General features: G+C 45.3%; 1 protein-coding gene across 2 annotated transcripts; it reads left to right on the top strand.

The window, feature by feature from the left end:
* The first annotated feature begins 6833 nt into the window (after positions 1-6833).
* On the top strand, positions 6834-23100 carry LOC307183906 (uncharacterized protein). Of its 2 annotated transcripts, none has more exons than XM_079917067.1 (4): positions 6834-7177; positions 17638-17764; positions 18197-18380; positions 19157-23100. In XM_079917067.1, exons 1-4 carry the CDS (start codon positions 7175-7177, stop codon positions 20616-20618), a joined length of 1776 nt encoding a protein of 591 aa, XP_079773193.1. In that variant the 5' UTR covers positions 6834-7174; the 3' UTR covers positions 20619-23100. The 2 variants fall into 2 exon arrangements, with proteins under 2 accessions (XP_079773193.1, XP_079773194.1); XM_079917068.1 differs by having other exon boundaries at positions 18320-18380.
* The last annotated feature ends 386 nt before the right edge of the window (positions 23101-23486 follow it).

A 23486-nucleotide genomic window follows, 5' to 3' on the forward strand; every position in this document is an offset into this window, starting at 1 on the left:
GGCTTCTCTCCTTATGGCCGAATAATCTTTCATTGTGTGGATGTGCCTTATGGGGATTATCCATTCCTCACTTGATGGACATTTGGGTTGTTTCCACCTTTCACCTGTTGTGGGTTATGCTGCTGTGAACATGGGTGTACAGGTTTTTGTGTGGATGTGGTTTTTTTTTCTTTTCTTTTGAGTAGATACCTAGGAGTGGAACTGGGTCTTATGGCAACCCTAACCATTTGAGGAACTGCCAGACTGTTTTCCACAGTGGCTGCACCATTTTACATTCTCACTAGCAATGGGTGAGGGTGCCCTTGGCAACACTCATTATTGTCTGTCTTTTGGGGCTTTTTGTTGTTGTTGTTTTAGACAAAGGGGTAATGTGCTATTAAAATTTTATTATAGTGCAGTTTTATTTCTTTGTGCGTGAGCTCTTTACATTTTATTACACCTCTCTTTATTTATTTATTTATTTTTATTGGAGTCTAGTTGCTTCATTTGTCTGTCTTTTTTTTTTTTTTTTTTTTTTTGCGGTACGCGGGCCTGTCACTGTTGTGGCCTCTCCCGTTGCGGAGCACAGGGTCAGCGGCCATGGCCACTCCGCGGCATGTGGGATCCTCCTGGACCGGGGCACGAACCCGTGTTCCCTGCATCGGCAGGTGGACTCTCAACCACTGCGCCACCAGGGAAGCCCTTGTCTGTCTTTTTGATCCTAATCATCCTGTTGGGGAGATGAGGTGCTATCTCAGTGTGGGTTTGATTTGCATTTCCGTGATGGCTGGTGACCATGAGCATCTTTTCATGTGCTTATTAGCCATTTGTATGTTGTCTTTAGAGAAGTGTCAATTCTCTTTTTTTTTTTTTTTTTTTGGCTTCGCCCTATGGCTTGTGGGATCCTAGTTCCCTAACCAGGGATCAAACTCAGGCCCTCGCAGTTAGAGCGCAGAGTCCTAACCACTGGACCACCAGGGAATTCCCTTCTTTTTTTTTTTTGGAAGTGTCTATTGCCAGGATGGTACGGAGAGTTCCCATGTACCTTCACACAGCTTCCCCTTGGGCAGTGTTCTTAGCCTTTAAAAAAATTATCACCCCCTTTTTAGGCATTTTTTCCCTAATCAACCTTTCCCATGAAATTCTTTTTTTTGGGGGGAGACTACTATTTTTTAAAACTTTAAATTTTAAACAAATTACGGACTCATAAGAAGTTGCAAAGACAGGGCAGAGTCCCATATAGCCACCGCCCAGCCTCCCCCTCGGTGGCAGCTCATATAACTATAGAAACAGAGGGCAGGGGTTTTCGCTGAAGTCACTTAGCAGGGTTTTTGCCAAAACTGTGCAATGCAGAGACAAACTCGGGAGCCCAAAGGTCGAAGCCTAGTTGGGACGAGGGATCAGAGGGGCCTAACGTTTGGTCAAGGACAGAGTCCTGTCACTGTGGAGAATTCCAGAATCAGCACAGCCCAGATCCACCTGGAGCTCTCCCGCTGGAAGGCAGGGGGTCCCCTGGGTATGTGGGGAGCTCAGAATTCCCCGCGGGCATTCAGGGCCACGTGCTCCTCTTTCTCATAAGGCGGGGCAGGCCCATCTAGATCCTTCCTGCTACAGCATGGAGCAGTTTGGGCAGTTTGGCCTAAGAAAGGAGGGCGGAGAGGGATTCGGCTGTGGGGAGGGAGAGGTGAATCTGATTGATGCAGAGCCTGGGGATGGGGGGTCTGAACTGAGCCTTACAAAACGTGGGCCTGGGAGGTCCTACTGGTTTGAATTGTGTCCTGCGCCCCCAAATTCACGTCCACCCAGAAACTCAGAATGTGACCTTTTTTGGAAACAGTCTTTGTAGATGTCATTAGTTAAGATGAGGTCATCCTGGAGTGGGGTGGGGGGCGGTCCCTAAGCCAGTGGCTGGTGTCCTTATAAGAAGAGGAGAGAGATGCACAGAGACAGAGAGAAGGGGAGGCAGAGACTGGAGTGATGGGGCCACAAGTCAAGGATGCCTGGAGCCCCCAGAAGCTGGAAGAGGCAGGAAGGACCCTGCCCTGGAGCCTTCAGAGGGGGCACGGCTCTGCCACACCTGCATCTCAGGCTTCCGGCCTCCAGAACTGAGAGAAAATAAATTTCTGAGGTTTTAAGCCCCCTAGTGTGTGGTCATTTGTTACAGCTGCCCTGGGATGCTAATACAGAGCGCTTCACAGTAGAACTTGTGTGCTTCCAAGACCTTCTGTATCTTCATCCAGAAAATGGAGCCATTAAGGCCCCTGGCCTGTCCTGGCTTCCATGACCATCCTCTGTGGCGGCGGTCATCTCAAGTGGTGGAGGGGATTCTGGGGTCTGGGGACAGGCTGGGTCTGGTCTTCACTCTGCCTTTCCTCTCCTGCAGCCCTTCCTGCCCGGGAAGCTGCTTTTGCCCAGGAGGGTGGAGAGGATGGCTGCTGGGTGCCTGCTCCCCTGGCCCCAGTGGGGTTTCCTCTTCCCCCGAAAGGCACCCAGCATGTCCAGAGGGAACACACCTGTCAGAAGCGGAGTGCCCTTGCTTTGTGGGAAAGGTGGGAGAATTCACCATGAGTGTCTAGGTCCAGGCACTCAGGCTCCTCCTAAGTGTAGGGAGAGGTGCACTGTATCCCCAGAGGAGGGCTGTGCTTCCTTCCCAGGGTCTGGAACATCTCTGTACCACCTGAAGACCCTGCAGTTTCCCCCATAGGGCAGGGAGGGCCCCCCCCCCGCAAGGTGCCATCCTCTTTAAAACATTTATATTTTTAAAAATTGTGGTGAAATACACGTAACATTAAATTTATCATCTTAACCATTTTTCCTCTTTCAAAAAAAATTTTATTGTGGTTAAATACATATAAAGTTTACCATTTTAACCATTTTTAAGTGCACAGCTCAGTGGCTTTAAGTACATTCACACTGTCGTGCAGCCATCCCCACCATCCATCTCCAGAACTTTCTCATCTTCCCAAACTGAAACTCTGTTCCCATGAAACACTGACTCCCCACCCCTCCCCCAGCCGCTGGCCCCCACCATCTACTTCCTGTCTCTGTGGATGTGACCCCTCTAGGGACCTCTTGTGAGTGGAATCAGACAGTATTTGTCCTTCTGTGTCTGGCTTATTTCACTGAGCATAATTATTCTCCACATCAGAAAAACAGGGCTGGTCCACAGTTCGGTTTCAGGTCCCCTAGGGAAACAAGCCCTTTCTCGTGGACATTTGCAAGTCTCCCAGATGGTCCCCGCAGCATCCATGAGATTCTCATAGTTAGAAACCTTGGTCAGGTGTCCTGGATCTGCTTTGGTCCTTGAGTCGAAGTCCTGGTTTTTGCGCCTGGACCCGCTCTCAGGTCAGCCTGGCTGAAACAGCCCACACGGACACGGTCAGGTTTCAGCGCGGAGCTTTGCAAAAAGCAAAGAAGTTGTGTCCCACTAAGACTTTTTTTCCCACCTTTCCCTGATTGGAATGATCACTCTGTTATGAAATTATAATAATTATATCATTTATTATAATAATCAGAATAATGGATTATAATAATACTATAATGCTTATACTTATTGTAATATATTATTGTATTTAAGAAATGCAAACCAATAACATTTCACACTAATTTTTTATTATGCATCCTATGTTAAGAGCCATTCAATACAGAGCCATTGACATTTTTTTCCTTGCAAATTCACTCAACCCTTTCAGTGATTCAGCAATTGCAGGGTTAACATTAAAGCCGCCAGCTGGAATGCAGGGGGCCCTGGGGGAGGTTGTAGCAGCTGCAGCCACTGGGGGAAAAAGGCTGTTTTTTTCTGCTAGGAGGAATAGGCAACATGGACACTGAATATGTTTTGTCCACTTCCACGCCACCCTCTTTGGGAATGTCTGAGCCCTTGCTCCTCCTGGAAGAGGGAAAAGACCAAAGGCATCACCAGTACTTGCTTTTTCTTTTTTCTTTTCTTTTTTTTTAATTAAAAATCCCCTCATTTTAGCCCGAATGGCCCAAACCTGCCAGGGGATCCAGCACTCCAGCACACCCACTTTCCTGAGGTCGGGTCTGTCACTGTCCAATTCCACAGGTAGTTTTCCTTCTCAGGACAGCCAGCAGCCCAGCCAGCCAGGTACCATGCATCTGTCATCCCCCACCCCTTCATCCTCCCTTCCCCAAACTCGGCTCTCCCCGAGTATTTCAGGGAGCAGGTGAGTCTGGGGCAGGTAGCAAACCCCACTCCTTACCCCTCTGTGCTTTGTGACGTGGAACTCCAACTCATGGCACCAAAGAACCAGTATCTACGGACCTCAGGTTTGGGGTGAGGGTCTCCCTGGTCAGACAGATTGCTCGGTGTGGCTTCTAGGCTCTCTGGCTCTGTGGGCAGCAGAGGCCACGACCCATGTGAACTCATGAGCCCTCATGACCGCCCTGTGAGGTTGTCCAGGAAGAGTCAGTAATAGACCCTCCATCGCATGACCCTAGAGCAGATCGATCACGAAGAAGCAGGAGCAGCTTCTCAAGTGGGAAGGTCATATTCACGGATCCAGAAGGTAGAATCACCAGTTCAGCAAGAAATGGGGAAAGCATTCCCGGCGGCCCGCGTGCTGGTGGTCCGTGCTGCCTTTACTGCGGGCCCAGCGTCTGTCGATCCCTGAGCTGTAAGCCAGACAGGTACCCACCAGGCACTAGTGGAGTCTGACTTCTGGTTCTGCTGCGTCTGAACTCCCTCCTCTGGACGTTGGTTGGGAATTCCCCCTTTTTTTCCTTTTGGCCGTGCCCTGCTGCATGCAGCATCTCAGTTCCCCCACCAGGGATCGAACCCAGGCCCTTGGCAGTGAAAGCGCCGAGTCCCAACCACTGCGCCACCAGGGAAGCCCGCAGCCAGTTTATTCTTATTACAGTTCTGCAGGGCAGAAGTCCAAATTCAAGGTGTGGGCAGGGCCGGTCCTTCCGGAGGCTCCAGGGGAGCATAGGTTCCCGCCTTTTCCAGCTTCTAGAGGCGCCGCATCCCTGGTTTGCGGCCCCTCCTGCATCCTCACAGCCAGCAGCGCAGCATCTCCCGTCTCTCTCTGCCTCTGAGCCTCCCGCCTCCCTCTTATAAGAACCCTGTGATGACACTGGGCCCCCCGGGGAATCCAGGGTCATCCCTGTCTCAGGGGCCTTAATCCCACCCGCAATGTCCCTTTTGCCACCTAAGGTGACAGTCACAAGTTCCAGTGATTAGGATGTGGACATCTTTGGGGACCTTTAATTCTATGGGCTGAACCAACCCACAAACCTTTTGCTTTGTGATGTGGGTGAAAACGCTGCAAACCGCATTTCTGCTTTGCCAGCAGCTTCTGCCAACTGGAGGGGGGACGGAATCTGGAGGAGGGAGAGGGATTGGCCCCTCTCATTCCTTGCGTGGTTGAGGATGTCTTTGTTACCTCTGTGCATGAATAATATCCCAGCGTGGCCTAAATATCTTGCATCGCCCCTCCTTTCCCTCAGATGGCTACACGTGTTACTCTGCTCTCTTGTGGCAATGGGTGTTTGGTGAAGAATTCAGAAACCAGCCTCATTTTTCACCTTAATACATGAAATGACGTGTTCTTTATGTGTGAGGCTCACAGGATAGATCGCTGAGCACATTATGGCAAACAGACAGGAGTGCTTGAGGGCCATGCCAGGACCCGATCTTAAGGCAGACTTCTAAATTCCATGCTGATTTATTGAAACTCGGCATGCATTATTAACCCATATTTTTAAAAGTATATATTTTATCTTTAATAGTTTATAAATCCAATGAGTAACTTATTTTTGCCTTGAAGCTTTTTTATATGTTAATTCTCTAAACACTCATTTTAATGAAAACATCTAAAACCTTTTTGAAAACCGTAAAAAATAAAATTTTATTTTATTTATTTAGTTTTTTGGCTATGCCCCACGGTTTGTGGGATTTTTAGTTCTCCGACCGGGGATTGAACCCGGGCCCTCGGCAGTGAGAGCTCGGAGTCCTAACCACTGGACTGCCAGGGAATTCCTAAAAAAGGAATTTTTAAAGTTCTGTCTGTAAATAGAATGACAAACGATATCAGAATTTGGGCATCCACTTAATGTCAAATGAGAGAATGTTTTCTAAAAGAAGCAGGCATATTAAATGCAGTCGGTGTTTAGCCCCCATCTAGTAAGTGTACTAAGAGTTCTTAGGTCCATCCTAAATTTATATAAGCTTTTTTTGTTGTTGTTTTATATAAGTTAAAATAGGAATTCAGGGACTTTCCTGGTGGCGCAGTGGTTGAGAATCCCCCTGCCAATGCAGGGGACACGTGTTCCATCACTGGAAGGGGAAGATCCTACAGGCCGCGGAGCATCTAAGCCCACGCGCCACAACTACTGAGCCTGTGCTCTAGAGCCCGCACGCCACAGCTACTGAAGGCTGCGCACCTACAGCACGTGCTCTGCAACAAGAGAAGCCACTGCAATGAGAAGCCCGCGCGCTAGGGGGCTTAAACAAATATATGTTTCCACGGTGACCTCGCCCCCTGGCCGACTGCTGACCCCGGAAGTCACTAGACCCTCTCCTCCCCCGTCCCATCCTGTCCAGTCCCGGCTCCGGACAAGGGACGCTCCGCGTGGAAACTGAATCAGGACTTCCCGGTCCAGAAGGAGGACAAGGAGGGGCCGCCGAACTGCGGGAGGACGCCGGGTTCGACCGCCCGAGAGCAGGTTCTGCTCGGGGCCCACGTCCCGCGCGGGCGGGCCGGTCCACAATGTGTTACGAGGGCCTGTCACTCAATAACCAGAGGGCGGGCCTGGGAGGAATGTCCAATCAGATGCGACGGGGCGGTGCCCGGAGAACAAGCAGGCGCTCGCGGGCCGGGCCCAGAGAACTGTCCAATCAGGGGCTCCAGGGGCGGGTCTCGGGAAACCGTCCAGTCAGGGGGCGGGCCTCGGGAAACCGTCCAGTCAGGGGCCCGGGCAGTAGCAATGCCCGAAGCACTGTCCAGTCAGGACGGTGGGGCGCGAAGCATCTCCCAATCAACAGCCAGATGGAAGAGAGTGCCAGGAGCACCGTCCAGTCAGAGCACACTCCCAGCCCTTGAGCGGGTAGTTCTCGGCCAGCCGTGCCGCTCCTGCGCACCTGCGCCGCGTGGGCCCAGGTGTCGGTTCCTCGTACCTCTCACCTGCGCGGGCTGCGGCAAGGACGCCTGGGAGAGCCGGGAGCCCGGCAGAGATGGTGAGTCCGCGGGACCGGGGCCCGAGACCGGGAGGGGCTGTTACGAACCGTCCGGAACCGGCTGGAAGCGGTCGCGGGGTGGGGTCCCGGCGTCCTGTCCGGCCCCCGCTTGTGGGGCCGGTGTCTCAGGACTATCTGGGTGACCTAGATGTGCACAACTGCTCTCCTCTCGGGGGTCCGGGAACATCAGTCCCTGGTCGGCTCCTCCCAGCCGACAGCCTGCGGGGGCGGGCGGGGAGCCTGGGGTGACCTGCTTGGGGGCCCTGGGCTGGGAGGGCGTCTCCCGGTAGGTCCTCCGTCCTAAATGACCCCAGCCTCAGTTCTCATTCCATGGAGGGACACTATTTGTCAGCTGACTGGACGCCTGAGGGGAAAAGGCGGAAATGATTCCTGCCCCCTGGGTTCTCACAAGAACCACACAAGGGAGAAAAACTAACGCAAAGGTCAAGGAAAGCCCACTGTGAGGTGGGGCAGCACCCCTCACCCCCTCCCACCCCCCAAGTCAAATGCACTGGCGACACAGCGGGGACACAGCCGGTGTCCTTTGTTCAGGGAGCACGTTAGCAGTGGTGCCCCTCGTGGTAGCGTGGTTGCACTTGACCCTGAGTCATCTGTGTCTGGGTACCAGTTCAGCACAACCCCTCCGTGGGTTTTTCACCTTGAAAAGATGTATTCGCTTACTGGAACCTCAGATTTTCAGCAAGTGTAAAATACATTGAATTAGTACAGCAGGAAATATAACATAAAATACTTTCAAAGGGGTGAGTTTCAGGTAAAAAAAAAAAGAAAATGTCATACATTACGTTTGTTAAACATTCTTTTAAAATCTCCTCCTGTCTGTAGTAAGTTTGTCAGGTCTGTCCCTTCCTGAACAGCTGCAGAGAAGTGAATACAGTACCACATAGTGTGGTAGGTGAAATTTCACCAAAAATACCAGTTATTTAATTTGTGACAGTAGATGATACTGTTGTTTTTTATTATCTGCAACACACTTTGCTTAAATCTGCAGTAAATTAGTTATTGCCCATGGAAGAGGTGGGAATACACGGATGTTACTTAGATATCAGTTTGTCCTGTCCCATGTGTGGAATTGTCTATCATTTCTGCTTGGCTCCCCGTGGGTACCCTGTGGTGAATCAGGTCTCCCCCTCCCCATAGCCACAGGCCTGCCTGGGGCTCTGTTCCTTTCTGTAGATTTAGTCGTCCATTCCTTTACCAATTCCGTCCTGTCAGGAGTTGCTGCTGCTTTAAAACCCTTGCAGTGTGATAGACGGATTCCTGCCTGGTACTTCAGAATATTTTGGCTGTTTGGGGGCATTTGTGTGTAAAGTTAGTATTTGTCAAATCCTAAAAAACATCTTGTTTGGCAATTTTATGGAATTTCATAAAGACTCTGTCTTGGGAGGGTTGATATCTTGATAACACTGATTTCTTTTTAAGAACATGTGCCATCTTGTCATTTATTTCATTTTGCTTTGTTATTATCCTTCATGTTTTAAAATTTTTGTTAGGTTCTTTTTATAGCCTTCATTAAACTGATGTTGTACTACTTCAATTTGGTTTTTACCATGGTATGTGTTATCTTTTTTTTTTTTGAGTAATAATTTTTATTGGAGTATAGTTGATTAACAATATGTTAGTTTCTGCTGTATGTGTTATCTTTTTTACCTTTTTTAAAATTAATTTTTATTGGAGTATAGTTGCTTTATGATGTTATGTTAGTTTCTACTGTACAGCAGAGTGAATCAGCTATACATATACATATATCCCCTCTTTTTTGGATTTCCTTCCCATTTAGGTCACAACAGAACACTGAGTAGAGTCCCCTGTGCTATATACAGTAGGTTCTCATTAGTTATCGTTATTTATTTATTTATTTTTTGCGGTATGTGGGCCTCTCACTGTTGTGGCCTCTCCCGTTGCGGAGCACAGGCTCCGGACACACAGGCTCAGCAGCCATGGCTCATGGGCCTAGCCGCTCTGTGGCATGTGGGATCTTCCCGGACCGGGGCACAAACCTGTGTCCCTTGCATCGGCAGGCGGACTCTCAACCACTGCGCCACCAGGGAAGCCCTAGTTATCTATTTTATACATAGTATCAATAGTGTATATATGTCAATCCCATTATCCCAATTTTCCCCCCCCACCTCTCCCTTGGTATCCATACGTTTGTTCTCTTTGTCTGTGTCTCTACTTCTGCTTTGCAAATAAGATCATCTGTACCATTTTTCTAGATTCCAAATATATGTGCGTTAATATACAATATTTGTTTTTCTCTTTCTGACTTAACTTCACTTTGTATGACAGTCTCTAGGTCCATCCACATCTCTACAAATGACCCAATTTCATTCTTTTTTGTGGCTGAGTAATATTCCATTGTATATATGTACCACATGTTCTACATTTAGGTTGCTTCCATGTCCTGGCTATTATAAATAGTGCTGCAATGAACATTGGGGTGCATGTGTGTTTTTGAATTATGATTTTCTCTGGCTGTATGCCCAGTAATGGGGTTGCTGGGTCATTTGGTACTTCTGTTTTTAGTTTTCTAAGGAACCTCCATACTGTTCTGCATAGTGGCTGTATCAATTTACAGTGGCAGTATCAATTTATTCCCACCAAGAGTGCATGAGGGTTCCCTTTTCTCCACATTTATTGTTTGTAGACTTTTTTCTTAAGTTAAGTGTTTTTAAAATTAATTAAGTTTTTTGGCTGCATTGGGTCTTCGTTGCTGTGTGTGGGCTTTCTCTAGTTGCGGCGAGCGGGGGCTGCTCTTTGTTGCGGTGCATGGGCTTCTCATTGCAGTGGCTTCTCTTGTTGCAGAGCACAGGCTCTAGGTGTGTGGGCTTCAGTAGTTGTGGCTTGCAGGCTCAATAGTTGTGGCTCGCAGGCTCTAGAGGGCAGGGTCAGTAGTTGTGGCGCATGGGCTTAGTTGGTTCACGGCATGTGGGATCTTCCCAGACCAGGGTTCGAATCTGTGTCCCCTGCATTGGTAGGCGATTCTTAACCACTGTGCCACCAGGGAAGTCCTGTTTGTAGATTTTTTTAAAAAATTAATTTATTTATTTTTGGCTGCATTGGGTCTTAGTTGCTGCGCGTGGGCTTTCTCTAGTTGTGGTGAGCGGGGGCTACTCTTTGTTGCAGTGCGCGGGCTTCTCATTGTGGTTGCTTCTCTTGTTGCAGAGCACGGGCTCTAGGCACATGGGCTTCAGTAGTTGGGGCTCGCGGGCTCAGTCATTGTGGTGCGTGGGCTCAGTAGTTGGGGCTCACGGGCCCTAGAGCACAGGCTCAGTAGTTGTGGCACATGGGCTTAGTTGCTCTGCGGCATGTGGGATCTTCCCAGACCAGGGTTTGAATCTGTGTCCCCTGCATTGGCAGGCGGATTCTTAACCACTGCGCCACCAGGGAAACCCTGTTTGTAGATTTTTTGATGATGGCCATTCTGGCCGGTGTGAGGTGATACCTCATTGTAGTTTTGATTTGCATTTCCCTGATAGTGATGTTGAGCATCTTTTCATGTGTTTGTTGGCCATCTGTATGTCTTCTTTGGAGAAATGTCTATTTAGGTCTTCTGCCCATTTTTTGATTGCAATGTTTGTTTTTTTGATATTGAGCTGCATGAGCTGTTTGTATATTTTGGAGATTAATCCTTTGTCCGTTGCTTCGTTTGCAAATATTTTCTCCCATTCTGAGGATTGTCTTTTCATCTTGTTTATGGGTTCCTTTGCTGTGCAAAGCTTTTAAGTTTCATTAGGTCCCATTTGTTTATGTATGTGTTATCTTTTTAAAGTGAACTTTCCAACTTGCTGTTGCTATTAATTAGAAAGGTAATGAAATTTATTTTTATGTTGAATTTTTATCCTGAGATCTTGTTCAGAATCTTATTGTACGATTATCTTTGTGTTCTGTTGGTGTCATACATGTGCAGCTGTTGAGTTAGGCATTAAGACAAGTGTCTCCTGGCATTGCACATTTGTGCATTTTCCAGATTGGATTGCTAATGTAATGTTGACTGAGAGTCAGGTCATCTGTCCACACTTCATTTGTACCTGATTGTCTTGGAGAAAACAGTGAATTTCATACCATTTATATGTTCTTTGGTCTCGTTTGAATATTCCTTTGTCCATTTTCCTTTATCCAGTCATGCACATTACCATCTATTCCCCATTGGTAAGAGTGTTTTTTTATGTATGACTGTTGAATATTATAAAATGGCTTTCAGCAGCTCTAAGATGATTATAGGTAAATCCTGTGAATTGATTTTAGAGTTTTCTGTTGTATCATATAACATCAGTGCAGGAAAGTGCATGTGACATATGTACAGTTGACAGAAATGTTTAAAAAAAGTAATCCTCTGTTAAATGAAACTCAGCCCTAAATGTAGAACAAGCTTTCTTAAAAGGCTTGAAATGAACCCCAGTGGCAGGCCCCTCTGCCATTCTCCAAATATGACCAATATGTTGAATTACGTGAAGATATATATAATTATATGTAATTATGTGTGTATATATATGTATATATTTGTTATTTAGATTTTTAGGTGCCAGTTTGCAGTCTTATCTCAAATGGTTATTTTACTGTTCTCCCTTACTCTGCCCTGCAGCCATTCATTCATATATATGTGTATCGATATCAACGTGTATATACACACACGTGAAAATCTCTGCCCCCCCATATATATATACCCCTCCAAATCCCCTTGCTCTGCCACATTTTCCTCAGTAATTATGTTTGATTTGCTTATTTACTGCTTTCCTCCAAAAGAATTTAAGATCCACGTGGTTCAGAATTTTTGTTTTGTTAGTGCTGTAGCCCTAGTGCCTGCAAGTACTGTAACCTAAACAAATTTTACTAAATGAAAGAGCCAGAGGTCAGGTCTTCAAACAAAGCGTTTTTGCATGGGCACGGGGCTTTGGCAGGAGAAGCAGTGTGAGATGTAAGGATGGAATAGGATGTTTCTGTTGGCTGCTCTCCACAGCGCCCGGCAGAAGCTAGTTTATCTCCTCATCACAGTGGGAAGTAACAGTCACACTAGCAAAACAACTGTGAGGTGTGTGTGAAAGAAGGGCAAGTGTGCCAAGCTGGCATGATGTTATTAATTCACTGTTCTGCATTTCCTCTGCTGTGAACTCGTTTTAATCATGTCTGCTTTACAGAGTTATTATAAATATATTTGTCTTTCTCATATAATGTGTGCTCAATGGCACATTTTAAAAATTAGTATTGTAATATAACAAAAAATTTTTTTAAAAAAGAACGAAGAAAATCTCACAAAAACAAAAGAAAAAAGAAAAAAATTAATATTGTAAAGTGTTAAATATTTGATGGTTTCAAGCTAGGTGTGTTGGGAGTCCCTGTCTTAGTCAGCTGGGGCACCTGTAAGCTGGGTGGCTTATACACAGCAGACCTTTGTTTCTCACAGTTCTGGAAGTCCAAGATCAAGGCACCAGAAGATTCGGTGTCTGGTGAGAGTCTGCTTCGTGGTTTGTAGGTGGCCGTCTTCTCACTGTGTCCTCACACAGCAGAAGGGTCCAAGGAGCTCTCTGGGGTCCTTTTTATAAGGGCAAATCCCATTCCTGGCCACCTCCAAAAGGCCCACCTCCAAACACCATCACATTGGGGATTAGGTTTTGACATGAATTTTGGGGGGACACAAACCTTCAGTTTGTAGCAGTCCCCATGACCACTCTAGGTTCAGAGATTCACTAGGAGGCCTCCCAGGCTTCGGTGTATAGTCTGCTCATGGCTGTGATTTCTGACTGCAAGAATAAAGCAAAGTCAACAAGATTGGGTACCTTTCTCCCTGCATTGAGACTGTCCTAATCCCTTCTTGTCTTGTCTGCCTTAGAGTCCCAGCTAAGCCCCTGCTGGGCAATCAGCCTCTGAAGGTCATCCGAAATAGGTTTTCAAAAGAGCTTTTTAGCAAACTGAAAACTTCTACCTAAAATTCCAAAAGTATATCTTTACTTAAAGATTGCCTGTTTTTTCATTTTGTTTACCTCTTTTTTAAAATAATTAATTAATTAATTAAATTTTGGCTGTGTTGGGTCTTCGTCGCTTCATGCGGGCTTTCTCTAGTTGCAGTGAGTGGGGACTACTCTTCATTGCGGTGCACGGGTTTCTCATTGTGGTGGCTTCTCTTGTAGCAGAGCACAGGCTCTAGGCGTGTGGGCTCAGTAGTTGTGGCTCATGGGCTCTAGAGTGCAGGCTCGGTAGTTGTGGCACATGGGTTTAGTTGCTCCATGGCATGTGGGATCTTCCTGGATCAGGGCTTGAACCCGTATCCCCTGCATTGGCAGGCAGATTCTTAACCACTGCACCACCAGGGAAGTCCCTGTTTCCCTCTTTTTGAACCTCCAGTGGGTAAAAGTCATAGTAAAAAATCATTTATGGAGACCTAATCTTGTTTCTGATACTTAGGGTTCCAATTCCAATCCAGGCACCAGTTGGAAACAGCAAGGAAGCTGTGTCTCATTTTTCTTAGCACTGATGGGGATGATCTCTCTAGCATTTATAAAATTACAAGCAGATACCATTAGTATCCATTTTTAACATCCAAGCAGGTGCAGTAGCCACAAAACAAAACCATATTAAGTATATAAAAAAAAAAATCCCCCCCCCCTTTTTTTCCCTCATTGCAGTCAAACCTTGTGTTCATTTCCGAGGGCTGCCATAACAAATTACCACAATGTGGGTGTTCTCTCACATTTCTGGAGGCTGAAGTCCGAAAGGAAGGTGTTGGCAGGGTCATGCTCCCTCAGAATTCTCTAGGGTCCTGGGGTCATTTCCTGTCTCTTATACCTTCTGTATCCCCAGGCGTTCCATTGCTTGTGGCAGCATGATTCCAGTCTCTGCGTCCATCTTCTTCCCCTGCTGCCTTCTCTGTGTGGCTCTGTCTTCACATGGCATTTTCCCTGTCTCCTATGGACACCAGTCATTGGATTAGGGCCCATCCTAATGACCTCATCTTAGTTTGATTACATTTGCAAAGACCCTGTTTCCAAGTAAGGTCACATTTATAGGTATCAGGGGTTAGGATTTCAGCCTATCTCTGTAAACGTATTTAGCGTTTACAGGGATAGCGTTACAGCTGGGAAGATACTGGCTGGCACATGTGGGTGGGCCAGGAGGCCCAGCAGCTAGGCTGAAGAAAGGCTGGCTGTCCCCTCCCCTTTGGTTTGTCTAAAATTTTGTTTCAGCCCTAGGAACTGATTTAACTTTTTTTCTCCTGATGCAGTACAATCTTTTAATATTTTTTGCCTATCCAAAGCTCACTTTTGGGAACTTGCCAGCCCTTTCTCCTCCTGCCTGGAAGAGAGAGCAAAAATCACAGGTGTCACCTGTGCTGAACTTTGATTTTCTTCTCACTTGGCCTCCATGGCCACAGGCAGCTGGTATATCCAGTGAGCCAGACCTCCTGGAGTTGGATTGCTTATTTCTACCTCAGTCAACTTTTTTTTTTTTTTTGCCCCGGCACAGCTTGTGGGATCTTAGTTCCCCGACCAGGGATGGAACCCAGGCCCCAGCAGTGAAAGCGCCGAGTCCTAACCACTGGACAGCCAGGGAATTCCCACACCTCAGTCAACTTTTAGCCTCACACCAGACAGCTGCCCTTTCATACCCTGGATGACTCCATAGCTACCCTGCTGCAAAGGTTTGCCATCCCCTCCTCCTTCACTCTCCCACTTCCCAGACAGTGCTTTTGCCGTATTTTAGTGAATCAGGGTTGCTCTAGCAAATCCCAGTTCTAATGTGTCTGGTGTCCCCAAAACCACCCCTAGGTCCTGCAGGTAGGACTCACGTGACAGCGTATCGTTGGAGTCATGACTATGATTTGTTACAACAAAAGAGCACAGCAGAATCAGCAAAGGGAAAAGGCGCATGAGGAGAAATCTGAAGGAAACCAGGTGCAGGCTTTTAAGAGTCCTTTCCCAGTGGAGTCGCACATAACACACCTGATAGCCCCAGCGATGAGTTGTGACAGCATGTGAAATACCATCTACCGGAGGCTCACTGGGGACTCAGTTCACCGGGGGTTTTTATCAGCTCACAGCTGATCATGTGAGCATCCTCTGCGCAACAAGGACCCAAAGCCCAGACTCCCAGGCGAAAAGCAGGTGCTCAGCACTAACAGTGTTGTCTGCACAGTCAGAGACAGGGAGTAATAATTAGGGTGATGTGAAACCTTCAGAAATTAAATTTCCCACACACTGGCCAAGGCCAACCTTGCTAGCAGTCACTGCCAAGGATAAAGTTAAGGTTTGCAATGTCAACTCCTTTCCTGCACACTAAGTAGAGGAAACACTACAGATAACTGTACAGAGAGCATCCCACCTCCAGAAGCTCCAGAAGCTCCTGTTGTTCCCTGTACAGTAGAGATATTCCTGTTATGCTGCTACTCTCACTGAATTTGTACATTTGAATATGTACTAAATACTGGCATCAGGATTATTATATGAGAGTGTTTTCTTTCCCATGCTCATGGATGTCAGCGGGTTGATGAACTTTTTAAAAAACCATGGCTTAAGGGAGGCATGCAGCTCAGTGGTCCCTGTGCTTAGGGGTTGGCCTGACACGCTCATGTGCCCACCAGGGGAGGGACACGGACGTGAGAGAAATTGAGAGTGCAGCCTCTAGGATGGTTTGTGTGGAATCACTGTCTCCTGGAATTTGAGGCAAGGGAATGTTTCCTTTGTAGGAAAGCACTGCTGAATCCTCTATATATTTTATACTCAAGGCTAAATTTGCTGTCAGATGTTTTCTTTTTTTAATTAATTTCTTTTTGTCTGTATTTGGTCTTCGTTGCTGCACCTGGGCTTTTCTCTAGTTGTGGTGACCGGGGGCTACTCTTCGTTGTGGTGCGTGGGCTTCTCATTGTGGTGGCTTCTTTTGTTGTGGAGCACGGGCCCTAGGCACGCGGGCTCAGTAGTTGTGGCGCACGGGCTTAGTTGCTCCGCGGCACGTGGGATCTTCCCAAACCAGGGCTCGAACCTGTGTCCCTTGCATTGGCAGGTGGATTCTCAACCACTGCACCACTAGTGAAGCCCACTGTCAGATGTTTTTGATGTTAAAGTCCTTTGCAAAGTACGGCTCTTAACCTTATCCTCAAGGTCAGCAAGAGTACTCTTTTATGGGTCTGGTAGAAGAGCTGTTTTGGCATCATGTAATGTGTGTGTGTGTGTGAACTCAGAACTGGTGGGCAGCAGCACTGGCTCAGGAGTGTAGGGAACATATGCAGTTCTGACTTCCTATTTTCATGAAAATACACAGAGGAAAAGAGTAGAAACTGAGCTGGTGATAACTATTACACAAAAATGTTAAAATAAATACTTCTTCAAAAGAAATATTTCATTCAGCCAGTTGGACTGTCCTGATGGCCTGGAGTTCTTTAAGACAGTATGGCTTGGATGGACCTAGAGTCTGTCACACAGAGTGAAGTAAATCAGAAAGAGAAAAACAAATACCATACGCTGACACACACACACACACACACACACACACACACATATATGTATATGGAATCTAAAAAAAAAAGGCTCTGAAGAACCTAGGAGCAGGACAGGAATAAAGATGCAGATGTAGAGAATGGACTTGAGTACACGGGGAGGGGGAATGGTAAGCTGGGACGAAGTGAGAGAGTAGCATGGACATATATACACTACTAAATGTAAAATAGATAGCTAGTGGGAAGCAGCCGTATAGCACAGGGAGATCAGCTCGGTGCTTTGTGACCACCTAGAGGGGTGGGTTAGGGAGGGTGGGAGGGAGACGCAAGAGGGAGGAGATATGGGGATATATGTATACATATAGCCGATTCACTTTGTTATACAGCAGAAACTAACACACCACTGTAAAGCAATTATACTCCAATAAAGATATTAAAAAAGAAAAAAAGACAATATGGCTAGCAGGCCCTTGCAGCAAGTTGGGTTCCCACAGGCCCATGGGCCTCTCATATTTGGTGGTGGAAAGAGAAGGAAAAGTTCCCAGTCCTTCATTGTGTTTGTATTCCTTAAACCTCATCCAGGTTGACCTTGGGCTTCATGTGCTTATGGATGTTGTACAGTAGGAAGGCGCTAAAGTCACTTGTGTCACAAGGGATTGATGGGTCTTAAAATGCAAATATTATTTCATTTGTATAGGATTTTTTTTCGTTTCTCCAATGTGGTCTAAACCCTTTGGTTGGAGGAGAATAAGCCTTGAATGGTCACAGTAAAAGTGTAGAGATAAGTTCAGTGTGTTAGTGCTGTTAACTAACAGCACTGTTAGTGCTGTTATCTATGCTGTTATCTATGAGGATAATCTATGATTGTGGACATAAAGTAGCAGGTGTGATGACTGGATCACAGAGTAGATGTTAGATGACCATGGAATCTTATTTGAACTTCCTGTGACTTGAGTCCAGTTGTTCAATGCTGTGAGTCTCACCCATGCACCTGCACATATCTTGGGTGTTTCAGAACTCGGTGGTCTTTGAGGATGTGGCCGTGGACTTCAATCTGGAGGAGTGGGCTTTGCTGGATTCTGCTCAGAGGGAGCTCTACAGAGATGTGATGCTGGAAAACTTCAGAAACCTGGCCTCAGTGGGTAAGAATGACATTATTCCTTCACTTAGTCATTTAGAGACAAGCATTTCTGGCACATCACTGTTCCAAGAATTGGACCGTGGAAAGGGAATATGTTAACTAATAAGACAGACATGGTCATAACCATCAGAGACTTAGAATCTAATAGTTTCTCCCCATGAGACTGAGAATCTGTATTAAACTGAGTTCTTCTTTCTGTAAAGAAAGCTCCCTTAGCATCATTGGTGGATATAGATTTCATGGGGCCTTAAGGGGCCCAGTGAGGTCTGTTTTTGAACCATATGAGAATTTTACTGTGTTTGTTAAAGTGCTTACCATTTTGACCCCTTATACTTGTTATTGATGAAGTCTTGACATAGCTAAACTCCTCCGTGTCCTTTTTGGCTAACAGGTACCTCCTTTCTTGTAAGATTTGTTACCTTTTTGCTTTCAGAGGATGAGACTCAATTTAAGGCCAATGGGTCAGTTTCTCAGCAGGATATTTATGGGAATAAAATATCCAAGGAGCATAAAATATCAAAGTTCACTGGAAATGATTCCTTGGCCTCCGTCTTAGGAAAAATTTGGGAAGAACTCAGCCTTGAAGATCAGCACATAGATCAAGGGAGACATCTGAGGTGAGTTGCACTCTTGAGAGAAAGCAGTATTTCAGGAGGGAATCTTAGTATGTCATAAAGTTTAAAAAGCAAACAAAACACTTGTAAGCCTAGATCAAATTTGTTTATTCATAGAGATTTTCACGATGATTTTTTTCTTAAATGCGACATTGATGTTGAGTGATAGAAACAGCTGAAAACAATCAACAGAAGAGCCCATGTTTAAGAAACATTGTTTTTGTAATCGTTGTGGTTGAGCCCCCTTCTGTGGCATTGAGTTCATTCCATTCATTCATTCCATTCATTCCACTTTAAAAGTAGTCAGATAGGGCTTCCCTTGTAGCACAGCGGTTGGGAATCCTCCTGCCAGTGCAGGGGACGTGGGTTCAAGCCCTGGTTGGGGAAGATCCCACATGCTGTGGAGCAACTAAGCCTGTGTGCCACAACTACTGAGCCTGCACTCTAGAGCCTGTGAGCCACAACTACTGAGCCTGTGTGCCACAACTACTGAAGCCCGTGCACCTAGAGCCTGTGCTCTGCAGCAAGAGAAGCCACCACAATGAGAAGCCTGTGCACCGCGACGAAGAGTAGCCCCTGCTCACCTCAACTAGAGAAAAGCCCTCGCACAGCAATGAAGACCCAATGCAGCCAAAAATAAATAAAATAAATTTATTTTTAAAAAAAAGTCGGGGAGAAAATCTATCCATCCACTGAAATTGGTGAAAATGTAATTCTCGTACTTACTAATAAATCATTATTAATCAAGCCATTGATAACATGCTTCTCATTTTTAACAGAAATCACGTGGTGGAGAGACTCCATGAAAGTAATGATCAATGTGGGGATGGCTTCAGCCAGACTCCAAATCTTAACCTGTACCAGAAAACTCTTACTGGAGTAAAAAGGTATGAATGCAGTACACGTGGAAAAGTCTTCACACATCATTCATCCCTCAAGAGTCACATCGCTGTTTGCACTGGACACAAACCGTATCAATGTCAGGAATGTGGGCAGGCCTACAGTTGTCGTTCACACCTAAGGACGCATGTGAGGACCCACAGTGGAGAGAGACCCTATGTGTGTAAATTATGTGGAAAAACTTTTCCTCGTACTTCTTCCCTCAACCGGCATATAAGGATTCATACTGCGGAGAAAAGCTATGAATGTCAGCAATGTGGGAAAGCCTTCATTGATTTTTCAAGTCTTACTAGTCATGTGAGAACGCATACTGGAGAGAAGCCATATAAATGTGAGGAATGTGGGAAAGCTTTCAGTTATTCCTCAACTTTTCGAAGACACATGATAACACACACTGGAGAGAAGCCCTATAAATGTATGGAATGTGGGGAAGCCTTCAGTTACTCCTCAACTTTTCGAAGACACATGATATCACACACTGGGGAGACACCACATAAATGTAAGGAATGTGGGGAAGCCTTCAGTTATTCCTCGGCTTTTCGAAGGCACATGATAACACACACGGGGGAGAAGCCCTATGAATGTAAACAGTGTGGGAAAACCTTCATTTATCTCCAATCCTTTCGAAGCCATGAAAGGATTCACACTGGAGAGAAGCCCTATGAATGCAAGCAATGTGGAAAAGCCTTCATTTATCCCCAGTCATTTCGAAGGCATGAAAGGACACATGGTGGAGAAAAACCCTATGAATGTAACCAGTGTGGTAAGGCTTTCAGCCACCCCTCATCCTTTCGAGGACACATGAGAGTGCACACTGGAGAGAAACCTTACGAGTGCAGGCAGTGTGGAAAAACTTTCAACTGGCCCATATCCTTGCGAAAACATACAAGAACACACACTAAAGAGAAACCCTACGAATGTAAGCAATGTGGAAAAGCCTTCAGTTTGTCCGCTTGCTATCAAGAGCATGTGAGAATGCATCCTGGAGACAAATCATATGAATGCAAGCTCTGTGGGAAAGCTTTCAGTTGCCACATCTCGTTACAAAGACACATGAGAAGGCACACTGCTGAGAAGCTTTATGAATGCAAGCAATGTGGGAAAGCCTTCAGCTGGCCTGAACTTTTGCAACAGCACGTGAGGACGCACACTGCAGAGAAACCTTACAAATGTAAGGAATGTGGTAAAGTCTTCAAATGGCCCTCATCTTTACCAATACATATGAGAATGCACACTGGAGAGAAACCATATGAATGTAAGCAGTGTGGGAAGGCCTTCAGTTGTTCCTCATCCTTAAGAAGACATGTGAGGATACATACTACTAAGAAACACTACATATGAAGCTCGGGAAATCCTCCTGCAAATGAATTCATGCACAGTGCTTCAGAAAATTCACATCAGGAGAGAAATCTTACAAAAGTTGTAAACCTGGTATTGCCTTTATGAGTCCTTCATCACTAAAGTGGACCCATAGGGAGTGTATTTCCAGTTCTTTTGCAAATAAACATTTAGATGAAAATTAACTGTTGAAGTACTCTTTTGGCTACAGTACATAAATTTTGCAGGAAGTGTTTTTTCTTATGTTTTAGGAAATAAATCATCTTTACAGTTTGTTGGACTCATGGGTGATTTGAAGTGTATTTTTAATATATAAGTAGTTTTAATATGTTAGTTCTTTAAATTGTCCTTAAAGGGGTTATTGGAACAATGACAGTGTGGTATTTGTTTGTATTTTCCTACTGGCTTAGTGTGGCAGATACTGGATAATCAACCATTATATGTTTTCCACCATGGATTGAGAGAATATTTGTTTATTTAGGCCAGTGGAATCTTATTCTGTTTTTCTTCTAAATATTTGGCAGAAATTTTTAATTATGCAGAGTTCTTCCAAGTGTACAGTCTCATGTGAATTGTTACTTTCAGCTTTTGCCCTTCGCTTTGTCCTTGCTTGTGATAGCGAATTAAACAGTGGGTTTTTACTTAAGAGACGCTTGTGATGTGATCATGAGATACAGAGTTCTGGATTGTGTTACGTCAGCATGGGTAATGTTAGGAGCTACAGTTCCCAGAATCCCTTCCTTTTATGATTCTGTGTTCGAATTTACCAGTAGCCTATTGGCATGAGATTTGGAAGGCAGAAATAAAGCCATTACTAAGTTTTTGCAGCCACATTAAAGTATGAGAGAGAGATGCATAGGGGCTACTTGGAAACCAGCTTTCAGCCCGTTTTCCTGATTGTTGGCCTTACCAATCAAGAGTATCATCAAAAGAAATGCCAAGTACTTGATTTCTATTTTTCTCAGAGTTATAGGCTTCCATAAATACCTCCAAGAGCTTGGTGTCAGGGATTCAGTCATGTGGTCAGGCACTCACAATTTGGATTTTCCTACAAACCCTAACATGTCTTGCAGACCACTAATTCAGACTCATGTTTAGTGATCTCTGATGCTGTGATTCCACTCTTCTCTAGATGTTAACATATTTTACAAGGTCTAATTTGTATAGCAGACTCTTTGTTCTCAAAACTTTTAGTGACTCTCTGATCGTGATTCTACCACAAAAGCTACAATGTTGTAGGAAAACAAAACAACCTGTGGGACTTTGTTAAGGTATTGTATTTTTTTCCTTTTTTCTTTTTTTTTTTTCCGGCTGCATCATGTGGCACGCAAAACTTCCCTGACCAGGGATCAAACCTGTGCCCTCTGCAGTGGAAGTGCAGAGTCTTAACCACTGCATCACCAGGGAAGTCCTACTGTATTTTTAAATGCGCTGACTCAGTCCTACATGAGAACAAACATACTCGTGAATTTGGGGAGATGTCTGTTAGAGCTGAATGCAGTTCCTTGATATGGGTTTAATTATTTATGTTTGATTCTAAGTCACTAAAAACAGTGTTTATTTTCAAGAAAAATCTTCTGTAGGTATGTCTTAGAAATATCTTGTTTACTGTGTTTCCAAATCACTTGTATACAAACTGTATTAGTTTCCTAGGGCTTCTGTAACAAAGCACCACACAGCTGGGTGGCTAGGGCAACAGAAATTTTTGTCTCACAGTTCTGGAAGCAGAAGTCCAAAGTTAAGATGTTGGAAGGACCATGCTTCCTCTGAAAGTGCTAAGGAAGGATGTGTTCCAGCACTCTCCTAGCTTCTGTTAGCTCATTGGCTTGCAACAAGCATAACTAATCTTCTCATGGGGGCTTCCCTCGTGGCACAGTGGTTAAGAATCCGCCTACCAATGCAGGGGACACGAGCCCTGGTCCAGGAAGATCCCACATGCTACAGAGCAACTAAGCCTGTGTGCCACAACTACTGAGCCCACATGCCACAGCTGCTGGAGCCCATGCACCTAGAGCCAGTGCTTCACAAGAGAAACCTGCGCACTGCAACGAAGAGTAGCCCCCGCTCGCTGCAACTAGAGAAAGCCCACGTTCAGCAACGAAGACCCAACGCAGCTCCCCCCCCCAAAAAAAAAATCACATGGCATTCTACTTGTGCATGCCTGTCTCTTCATATGGCGGCATTCTTTTTATAAGGACACCATACATATTGGGTTAGGGCCCATCCTATTCTAGTATGACCTCATCTTAACTACTTATATCTGCAACAACCATATTTTCAAATAAGGTCACATTCTGAGATACTGGAACTTTTAACATATGAATTTTGGGGGGAACACAGTTCAATCCATAATACAAATGTTATTATTTTTCATGTACTGAGAATATGTTAAAGTATTCCATTGCAATTATGGATTTAAATCAACTAATATTGTTAATTTAAGCATTATACAGTCTGAGACAATATTAGCTGGCATATACAAGTTAAGGTGGTTTTTGTCATACAAACATTTTTATTGTTACATACTTCAACATCTGTCATTAAATGGATTGCTTATTCTTTGTTAATAATAAAAGCTTAAATAATGGTTTTGTCAATGGTCTCTAGCCAAAAGCCACAAGGACCACATTGGTTTGACCAAAGAAAATGGATGTATTGAGTTAAAGGAATTTGAATGAGTGCACAGACAGTGGGATGTACCAGTCAGAGGTTGTTTGGAAGAATATATTTTCCGATTTGGGCTGGTGCTTGGTGAGTGTAGAAAGCATAAGTAGTTGAGGTTGTCTAAAACTAATTGGTAGAACAGAAGCAGTCAGTTATTTTTATTAAAGAGCAGTTGATGTCTAATCTCTAATTTTTTTTTTCCGTGCT

This window comes from Stenella coeruleoalba (assembly GCF_951394435.1).
Source record: "Stenella coeruleoalba genome assembly, chromosome: 3".
Lineage (NCBI taxonomy): Eukaryota > Metazoa > Chordata > Mammalia > Artiodactyla > Delphinidae > Stenella > Stenella coeruleoalba.

Bases quoted from the DNA above. Each gene is read 5' to 3' on its own strand.
- LOC307183906 (XM_079917067.1), top strand. The intron at 17,765-18,196 runs GTAAGAATGACA...TTTTGCTTTCAG, and splicing joins CAGAAACCTGGCCTCAGTGG to AGGATGAGACTCAATTTAAG. The intron at 18,381-19,156 runs GTGAGTTGCACT...CATTTTTAACAG, and splicing joins GATCAAGGGAGACATCTGAG to AAATCACGTGGTGGAGAGAC.